At 35.7% G+C, this 11,056-nt stretch overlaps 1 protein-coding gene across 3 annotated transcripts in view; it reads left to right on the top strand.

The window, feature by feature from the left end:
* The first annotated feature begins 967 nt into the window (after positions 1–967).
* LOC140170347 (uncharacterized) overlaps positions 968–11,056 on the top strand; it is a 41,189-nt gene continuing 31,100 nt past the window's right edge. Inside the window, exons 1-5 of one of the 3 annotated variants that reach the window (XM_072193715.1) lie at positions 978–1,202; positions 3,366–3,602; positions 4,238–4,383; positions 6,770–6,983; positions 9,212–10,633. In XM_072193715.1, the coding sequence (XP_072049816.1) occupies positions 3,369–3,602; positions 4,238–4,383; positions 6,770–6,983; positions 9,212–9,400 (783 nt within the window). In that variant the 5' untranslated portion in view covers positions 978–1,202; positions 3,366–3,368 and the 3' untranslated portion in view covers positions 9,401–10,633. Of the gene's footprint in view, positions 1,203–3,365; positions 3,603–4,237; positions 4,384–6,769; positions 6,984–9,211; positions 10,634–11,056 lie in introns of those variants that run through there. The other 2 variants (XM_072193714.1, XM_072193717.1) reach the window with 2 other exon arrangements.

Here is an 11,056-nt window from a genome sequence, read left to right as displayed (position 1 = left end):
TGACTGAAGCGGTACAGGTGAATTCTATTCAGGAATACGGATGTAACACGGGTCAGTGATGTTAATAAAAGAGAGACGAACTTGACAAGAATTGAATTGAATTATGATTATTTCTACATTTTAGATATAAAGGATATCCCATAAGCCGTCACCAGCATACAGTGCTTGAAATAATTATTGCTCAACCGTATAAAGGGAAGAGAGTAACAAAATGAGTGAATTGAACTCAATGTTAATTAAATTGGACTCATATTGAGTAAAAATGTCATTATTGAGGTCCATTTGACTCATTTTATTGCTCTGTTTACCTTTCCCTCTAACTAGATAAAACGTTTCGCGTTTCCCTTCTTCTATTTTCCTCCTTTTCCTCCTCCCGTTTTCTTTCCTTTTCTTCTGCCATGTTTCTTTATCATCCTCTCTTCATTTTCTCGTTTTAACTGGCTGCGCCACTGCCCGCACAGATCCGGGGTCTGACCGCTAAGGTTTGTTAATCCGAAAATAAGGTTTGGTAGTCCGAACAAAGGGGGTTACTGTTCCGAAAAATAAAAAAGAAATAGTCCGAAAGTTAGAATTGGGTTTGAGGTTAGGGTTAGGGTTAGGTTTAGGGCTCTAGTTATACAGTACTAATGAACTTTCGCACAATCGACACTTAGACTAGCGATGCAGATCATTATCTGCCACAGCCTTTGACATAATATAAGACCTGAAACAATAATGGTGTGGAAGTAGGACCATTCACGTGCCATTTTGAGGCTATCCATCAAATGGATTAGGAGCAAAATAATCTCCATTGAAGAACATTGTAGTGGAGAAATGCGTAATCAACCTTACTCTGGACAACCCGCGCATAATGTTCGCAGTGCATCTTGGGGATATCCACAGAGCCCTATATTGGAATATCGGATCCGTAATGTGTAATGAACTATAGTAGTGTTGTTGTTAATCTAACCATAACAAAAAAGAGAAAAAAAGAACAGAACATAACATTTCAGTGTGTAACAACTCACAAATTGGTAGCCATTAACTTAATACTACATGGGTGCGTTGCCTTCGGTAATGTCGTTGTTATTCATTGAAGAGCGTATTGAAGCATCGGAAGAAAACCAGAACGAGTGAATTGTGCACTTTGTTACGGTATAGGCCCTATAGCTGGTTGATTTCTCATTTTACATGTTTTAAGGTTTACAGTTAAACTGAATTAGGTAAGTTTATACAAAATCTTGTTTTAACGATATAATAAGAATTCACTTGGATCTGACTAGCCACATAGATCAAGGCCCCATGCAACGCCATGCAGTCATGCTATATCATAGATCTTGTCAATTTTAGAAAACCATGGGTATACCTGGAAACTATTACGTTTCGCTCCCTGAAAATAATTGATCAAAAATGAATTCCCTACTGAGGTTAATATCTGCCAATGAATTGACCACGTCCCCAGGCTGTCATTATAGCTAGAGGCAGTATTATGACACAAGTGGGTCAATGAGTTACATAAAGATGACCTTGTGTGGTATTTAGTTCCCAGGAAGTGAATTTTGCCTGAGGCAATTTGTGGTTAAATGTTGATCCCTCACTATAAGAGTTATTACCGTCCATTTGGTTGAAAAAGGATGTGAGACATGATCAATTCTGTTCAGGCATTGAAACCTAATGGCATTTTGTTGTTATCTCCAAATAAACATCCGTACAATCCCCTAAAAAAGGAGAAAAAGAAAGTTAGGGAAGAATTGTTGATTTGTATAAAACAAAAATGGCCACTTATGCAGGGCTCAAAACTCAAAACCATACAATTGTATTGCTCTCATCCTAAGGATTTAGAAAAAAAAGTGTATTTTCGATGCATAATTCTTGAGTCAAATGTCAACTTTTCAGCTCCCAAGAGGTAAAAACATCAAAAATGCTCTGATATTGATAAAAAATATTTGTTTGGAAACATCTTTTAACCAAAGAATAGTTTGCCCTATCTCAGGTATTTTGATTACAGTGGTATGAGACTCAACTGTAAAATATCGCCGATAGCACATAATAAACACTTCAACACTTGTATTTCTTTACTTTACACGTACAAATATAGGAGGTGTTGCTTAAGACTAACACATCAGCACGTTTATATTTTGGCAACAACTTCTAACATTCCAACGTATTTATATTGCTGATTATGTAAACACAGTCGAGTGTTTATCATTTCTTATCAAAAGTACCCTTGTAAACGTACTGTAGTGGAAGCAACTCCTTTTATACTTGTACGTGTAAAGTACAGAAATATTAAGTGTTATTAGTGATTTTTTACAGTGTAGTCCTAGTGGCAAATTGGAGTCACAATCCTAGCACATTCCGTAAGTGTATTTTTTTAAAAGAAATGTTCACATCTTCAAGTATAGTATGATCTCGTGTAAAAACAAACGTGTTTGTGTGACTATCGGGTAAAAAGAAACGATATTAGGAACTACAACCAACCTTGTTCGATCTTTGGATCGACCGTCGATGCTGCTTCAATACTTGTAATGAATGAACTATCAACTAATTAATCAGAATTAATGATAAATTTGTATTGATCAATTATCATTACATGCATAGATTGATACATGAAAATCATAACTAAAAACAGTCAATTAAATGATTTTATACATAACAAGGATCGACCAAGCATCGATAGTCGATCGCATATGGAAAGGTTTCTATACAAAAACGATTCTCTTATAAACCATCTATGCACAGTTTCCACCTCGATACACCTGAGCACACATTTTCGTCCAAGAGCTGCCAAGCAAGTAGTGAATTGTCTACACACAGCCTTTGATTACAGTACACTGTTCAGTGCATAGCATCGTAAGAGCTGTGGAGCTTCTAGTTGGAAAATGGGCCTGTGTAATTGGTTTTTGTCGAAACCTCAAATGTACCCTTCATTCAATCAGAATTTCTTTTTATATCAAACGAAAAACCATTTTTGTCATTAGGTCAACAGATAACGCAATTAAATGTTATAGCAAGGCGGCAAATGTGGTAAATCTGTTAAAAACTACCTATCCAAGCACAATTTTTGACCAAAAAGTCAAAACCTCAAGTATTCCTTACAATATTTTTGAAATCTTATGTCATTAAATGAAAAACCACATTTTTTATATTGTTCATAATATGGCGTCATTAGAATGAGCAATGGCCAATTCTCTTTAAACTGCCAATCTTATGCAAAAAGTTACTATTCGCCTGTTTTGTCATATTGTTGTAAATTCAAAGAACTATAACTTTGCTAAAGAGCGCTTAAAATTGATATGAAAGATCGAACTAATTTGTTTCTATGGCCTTATGGAGCCTACAGTAATTTATCTCAGGTGAACATCTCATGCTTTACCTGTTTACAGACGATGAATTCAAACAGGCGTCAACTCGCAATCAACTCATCGCCCAATAGTGAGCCAAATGGTATGCAGTGTCGTGTGATACTTCTATGCACTTGTGTCATTAGTTTGGTCATCATTTTGTTAGTGGTCATAGCTGGTTTAATAATTGGACTGGCTAATGGGAGCAGTGGATCTACGGGATCAGGATCAGGAAGTGGTGGGAGTCAAACAGGAACTGTGCGTCTCAATCCTCAACAGGTAAATATGTATAGCTTGCCATGAACATTGAATGGTTGGCTATTTTGCGTAGGGTTTTCCCATTGAGAAAAAGGATTAGCGTTGTTCTTGTTATTATTCTTCTTCCCAATTTTGTTATTGGGCCAAATGTCACATTTATACGATTAACAATTTATCAATGGCATTGAAATGAAATGATCATTCTTTAGTTAAGTTTCATACCCATTGTCTTCATCAAGATTTATCAATTTCATTAGCATTTACCCACAAATTATAAGATGTTTATTTCAAGTGCGAGTAAAAATTTCTGTCAATTGTATGTTCCCGGCTCGGATCACTTGCACTCACTAAACAGGTATACGAAAGGATGAAAGAAATTATGACTTCTTATAATCTTTGAAAAGGTTCTTGGCTGTCATGTATGTAGAACCCTCAAGAGAGAAGGGTTCTTGAAAATTGAAGACCCCAAATGGTTGTCCCTTTTTAGTAGCCTATTCAGGTCTAAAATGCTTCTTTGTAGCCTTTCTAGAACCATTTTCTGTTCTTTTCAGAACCATTAATGGTTCCAATTACAGAACAGTTCAAGAACCGCTTTAGATTCTACTTAGAACCCTTTTTCTAAGAGGGTGTCATCAATATTTTACATTGTCTTTTAGATGGCAAATTTGGAAGCTAACTATGCTCGCTTAATTGCTGATATGGGAGGTGTGTTCAGACCAGAATTATTAAGTGAACCAGAATTCTACACACGTGACCTGATTGGTGGTTTCACAGCAGAACAAGAACAGCAATTTTTGTCAAGGTAAATTTGGTTAGCTGTAGTTTGCAATCTCACTTTTGTAATAATAAAAAAAATCAATTTTGACTGCTGATATGACGGAAACTTACACGAGATCCAACAATCAGTTATTTTGGTGAAAGACAGATTTCACACCATAAAAGATGGCCGATGGATATCAAAGTTTCACGGGGAATAACTCGCTGAATACATGAAGAGAAATAGACAGATAACAAAGTATAACTTCACCATAATCTTTAATTCCGCATCATCAAATATAAACAGTCTCACAACATAAGTTATGGATTGCGTACGCTTGCGGTGTTTCTCCTTCGAAAGTTGGTCATCGAATACGCACCTTTGTTACATAACCATTAAGGTATAGGACATTTTTTTTTTTTGATATAGCCCCCATATGAAATTTATTTAATTATGTTTGTACTCTCTCAGCTAGCATTGTGTGTGAATTTTACATCCGAACTAAGTGCTATTCTTTTTTATGGGAATTTTAGTGTCTAAAATGGCTCAAAATGAGGGTTTTCAATATTGCCGTCCATTTCTAATCATCACCCCCATAGACTTTACATGTAAAATAAAAAGGCTCATAAAAATTTAATAGCACCTAGTTCTGATGTAAAATTCACACAAAATGCTTTTTGAGTGATTACAAAGATAATTAAATACTTTTCATGCGGGGGCTATGTGGATTTTTTTTTTTAATGTATTCCTTGTACAATGAAATTTCACAATAAAAATATCCATTGGAAACAAAGGTGTACGAAGATTCGTCGTCAGTCGGGATCGATGAGAGAAAGACCGCGGAGCGATATATTTAAATAATTGATTAATCAAAAGAAAATAGCGTCATAACACTGATAATCTGTTAATACTACCGTATTCTATAAGCCCCCTCTAATAAACGCCCACCATTTTTTTGAACCAAGCTGTTCCATAAATGCTGTAAAAATACCATACAGTACCCGTATTTCCGAACATACAATCCCCAATTTCAAGATATTCATGTTTGCGGCCATAGTTATTGACAGTGTTTACAGTATTTGTAGAAATGACATTTTTCACTCAGTACGCCAGTGACCATCTTCTATTATTATGCATGGTCGATCGATCTGTGTTGAAATCAGCATAATTCAGAAATTAGCCTTTTTGCTTTGAAATTAATTTTGTCGGTCAAATAATATGCAAATATTGAATGTTTATGAGTTCAATGGTAAGAATATTTACATGAAGTGAAATATGGACTGTTCCATTTAACTTGGCTTTGCCGAGTTGAATGGAAATATATGTTTCCATTGAACGAATAACAACATTCAATATTTGTTTTATAAAACTCATAAATAAGTTTCCGTGCTTCCACTTAACTTTATAAATCATCAGAAAAACTAAATAAATTAAAAGATATCTAAATACACCCATATCTAAATTGGCGAGCCGAGGTGGATACCTCGCGCTTCTGTCACGTTGCTATGGTAGCTCCGCGTCCGTGCAATGGAAAAATGACCATTATCAAAGACCGAATTGAAAAGACTAGTTTGCGTCTGACGTCAGAGCAAAGGTGCGACGTGATTGGTTACTGACCTGCGCAGTACGGCATTTTCGGTGTAGTTGACAGGATGTCATACGCAAACTAGTCTTTTTTAATGTGGTCTTGAATTATATTGCACGGACGCGGAGTCTATAGTCCTTTTGCAGTTGGCAGCTAAAAATAGCAGAATATAGCAAAATAGTAGTTGGCCAATCAAATTAGTAGAAACTTCGTAGGAGTTACAAATTCAGTTTTCAATTTTAATGTCGTATAAAAACATGCTGGTGTTAATATTTGGCATGAAATTGTATCTTTTACTGTAGGAATTTTGATTTTAGATAGGCCTTAATTTCGCCCGTGAGGTGTTTTTTTTGGAATTAACTTTTTAGCATTTTAAACTAATATAGTTTTCTACAAAATATTTTCCCCACTTCTAAAGGCACATTGTGTGGGTATGTAGTTTCGTCAGAATATCTGTTTTGATTTCACCTTTTCTAATTGCGACTGCCAAAATGTCCAACTCAGTACTTAATTTCTAATATAACCAGCAGAAATAATCGTTATTTATTATTGTGGCTTGTAAAATCATCTATCTATGGGTGCATGACCAAATTGGTAGTCGGAATTGAAAAATGGTGCAATCAAAACCGACATTCTGACAAAACTATGATATATATAGCATATCATGATGTGCTTTAGAAATTGGGGAAATATCTTTCATTAGCGAAATATGTTACTTTGAAAAGCAAAATATTTGACCTAAAAAGAACATCACGGGGCAAGTTGAAGCCTGTGAATATCGAAAATCTTACACTAGAAGCCTAAATTTCATACCTAAGTTTAACACCAGTTTAATACTTCTTGCAGTTGCGGTAATCCGGATGTATTCCGACCACGCAGTAACTTAAACGCTATACCGGAAGGTGACACTTCCTTCGGGATCTTTACAAGCTTTGTCACTCAAAGGGTGCAAATCCCATTTAATCGTCGGAAAAGGCAAACCAGCCGCGTTTGTCCCGGTACAGCTTCCCAGAACACCAATCTGGTAACAGTTACCGGACAAGCGGCACAACTGTTCCATGTAAGCTCGTATTGTTTACTCTGTTCGTTTAATTTATGTGCGTGTTTCGTTTGTTGGATTTTTGATTTGTTTTGTTTAGTTTATTAGATTGTCGTTGATGACTGTCTATTGTTTTTGAACAATCCCACAATTTATTTCTTTTTTCTTCTTCTGTCAATCTGCTTCTTCTCCCACAAGCAACATCGTACAGTAACGCCCCTTGCACACGTGCATTGTTGTTACTGTTTGCTTTTGGGGTGTTCACAGATTTATGGTCAAATGTCATTAAGGGGTCACTACTTCCGATTTAAGGCCCAAAAAAGTGATTTACGCTCAAAATGCTTCTTCTTCTATTACATAACACAGAGACGCCACTTACACACATGCATTGACATTAGCCAGTGTCTATGGGTGTGTACAGGTTTGGGGTCAAAGGTCCTTAAGAGGTCATATCCGAACTAAAACTAAATACCAACCATTTTTATTATCCAAGAAAAACACACCGCAGTTACGGTATGTTCACACATGAATTACATGAGTTACCAAGTGTATATGTGGTATTTTTTATATGAGGTCAAGGGTCATTAAGGAGCCACTTCCAGTAAAAACATAGCAGAGAGCCGGTTGTTGTTACCCAGTGTATATATGGTATAAGGGACACCTTCATAATGCATCTTCTGCAACAAACAACATAGCTGGGTGACGCCAATTACACCCAACTGCACACATGCAATGACATAAGCCAGTCTCTATAGTGGTGTTCACAGATTTGGGGTCAGAGGTCGGTTAGGGGTCACTTCCGGTCTAAAAACAAAAACCGTCAACAATTTTCAATTCAGTGCAACGACGTCACTTTTTACACACCAATTGGTCTGTGGGTGTTCATAGATTTGGGGTCAAAGGTGTTCAAAGATTTGGGGTCAAAGGAGTCGCTACCAGTCGGCTACAACAAACGACTGTCTTGTCCTGTCTAGTTGTTGTTTTTTGTTGTTGTGTTGTGGTTTTGGGGGTGTTTTTTGTTTATATGTTTGTTTTTTGTTTTTGTTTTTGTTTTTTGTTTTTGTTTTTTGTTTTTTGTTTTTTGTTTTTTGTTTTTTGTTTTTTGTTTTTGTTTGTTTTTGTTTTTGTTTGTTTGTTTGTTTGTTTGTTTGTGTGTTTGTTTGTTTGTTTGTTTTTTCCTGTGTTTTCGGTAAAGATGTACAGATGTAAGCCAATAGTTTTGCCAATAGGTTTTTCCAATTCCGGGTCCCAATAATAATTTTAGTCGCAGCCCGGAGCCACACTTTTTGTGCCAAATTACAGTTTATTTCTTTGCTGAGGCTACGTTATGTTTGGGATGCATATAAATTTAGGTGTATAAAGACTATGTTAGGATAATAGGTCACAAAGAATGGGTAACCTAACACAACAGCCCAAATCTGTTTGATTTGCAGATATAAACTAATCGTTCACCCAGATTCTAGAAATGAGTTAAAAGTTATAATCAAAAATTCAATTCTTTTTAACACTCCAAATCGATTCTTCAATGAGCTTTCCAGTACCGTTCGGGATTACCCCCAGATCGCGGGGTAATCCCGAACGAGGCCATTGTCTTTGTTTCATCATATCTTCTAACTATTATTAATTAATGTTAATGAGAACGTGCTTATAATTAATGTATTGCCCACTGTTCATATTGGTATGGTGACAGAGCATTTTCCATCATTGCTCTTTTTTATGGAATGGCTTGCCTACCCACATTCGTGACTCTGCCAATGTCCAAACGTTCAAAAAGAATCTGAAAACTCACCTATTCACCTAATGTTTCCTCCCTCTTGCATTTTTCCTTTTCCACGGCGCTTTGTTTTTTTTTTTTCCTTTAAAGGGGCTCTCTAAGTCTGTGTATTATGTATTATTTATGGTTTATTCTAGCTTACGTTGTTTTAATGTGTAGTAATAGGCTTAAATGAAAAGGTGTTCGGGATTACCCCACTCTCCCCTATAGTCTTCTCTTCATTTACTTACGTCATTCAGCCCGCTGCCTTGAAAATCAAATACTCTTCGAACGGGTGAGACCCGTACGAGGCCGCATTTTACCAACACTATTTCTCTTTTTTTTCAGGAGAAATACGAATAAAAAATTGTCAACTTGTAATGTAATAATTATTCTCTTCGAATGGAGTTAAACTTGTTTTGCAATAGATATGCCTTTTAAGCACATACGAGGCCGAGGACTCACTTTTCGTATTGCATTTTTATACAACTTTCAGTTAAACGATCACATCCAGTGGGTCTTCAATGAAGAGTGTTCCGGCAATTCATGTCAATCAGTTAGCTGTACTTGTTCAAAAATCGAACGTGAAGTATCCGCCCACGTATTTATTGTGGACACGGATACACCGTCCACTGATGCAGTGTGGAAGACAGTCACGATCTACAGCTGTTCGGCCACTATATAGTTGTTGGTTCTTTGCAATTCATAGGCTGAAGTGAACCACTTGGACGTACAGGTTGAGTCAAAAAGAAGTAAACTCGTGTTTGAGGGGCTGTAACTAGAGATCTATAAGGAATATGCTATAAATGAAAATATTATTGAAAAGAGCAAACTCTACACATCTAATTAAAAAAGAATTGATGCAATTGCTCACAACAAACTAAAGTCTCCTATGCACATTGAGTTTGTTCACATTCTTATATACTGCTCCCTTACATGGATGCTGATAAGCTGTGGGAAATTGGAGACGAAAAAAAACGACGAACTTCAGTGGGACTCTTAGTTTCATGATACTTCGTCGACAGAAACGTGTGATCTCGTGCTGTAATTTGTGGTGCCATGTTGTCATTTGGCCCGTTTCATTATAATGTACTGCAATGAGGTAAAATTCATATTGAAAAGAACCCTTTAACATGTAGGAAATATTGATCGAAACCACATCTGCCACGTAACTTTATTTGCATTTGAATATCGCGCCTTACTAATCAATATTATTAGCTACTTGGGAAGTGAAACCGTGTGCAGCTACAAAAATGGGTGGTTGTATTCAAATGACTATATTTTGAGTTTGCTGTGAGCAATTACAACCATTTTTTTTATTTAGACGTGCTGACTTTGCTTTTTCCAAAGATGTTTTCATTTTATGCAGATTCCTTACAGATGTCTATTTACAGCCCCTCAAACATGAGTTTACCTCTTTTGACTCAGCTTGTACCTACGACCCATGAATATGGAATATACAGTGCGCAAAAGAATTAAGGTATCAGTTATGTTCATCCCTAAATAAAGACAAATATGTCGAAATTAATATAAGCAGCCAATACCTGTACCTTTCAGCTCTGATTTAAAGCCATAATGTGTGATTTGCTCCACAGCAACGTCCTCTTTTTTTCGAATTTCTACTTTTTGCACCATTGTAATGGTGCTAATCAATGGAGACCACCGCGCTAGTTCTCTTGTTTGAGAAGGCTTTGTACAAATCAATAGGACATGCAATCGAGCAAACTGCAACTTTTGAATTTGCATCTTCCATGTTTGTTTTTTTTGGTTTTTTTTTTATCATCGTGTCTTTATTTCTTGAACAATTTTAACGAATGAGATCTTAGGATGTACAGGGGTAAACATAACTGGTAATATTTATTTTGCGCACTGTATATACAGAACATGTATACATAAATATCGGTTTATGTAAAAAGTATAATTATAAAGGGCATAAAACGATTTAATAATATTTATAAAGATTTTTGAAACTTGCTGCACAATATTCTTAACATTATGTTATTTTATGTGTTGACAAAAATATTTTACAATAACGTTTTGACAACAAATGACGTTCTTGTAATGTTTTTCTTTTAAAGCGTTTTGAAAAAGTTTTCACGACCTTTATATAACCCGGCATTTAAATGTTATAACACGTTTTGATCAAAACTAAAAACACATTTATAACAGGTTATAAAAATGCTGCATTGTATTATAGACTTGTGATTTAATATTCTATAGCCAGATAAATAAGTAATGTGGGTCTGAGCTGAATGGACTATGTTTTTTCTTTTCATATGATTATATTCTAAATAGTTAAATATATCACATTATCATCGGTCAATTTAAAAACATTTCGGTG

Source organism: Amphiura filiformis, chromosome 14 (assembly GCF_039555335.1).
Source record: "Amphiura filiformis chromosome 14, Afil_fr2py, whole genome shotgun sequence".
Classification (NCBI taxonomy): Eukaryota; Metazoa; Echinodermata; class Ophiuroidea; order Amphilepidida; family Amphiuridae; genus Amphiura; species Amphiura filiformis.
This window is presented reverse-complemented; position numbering and strand designations above follow the sequence as displayed.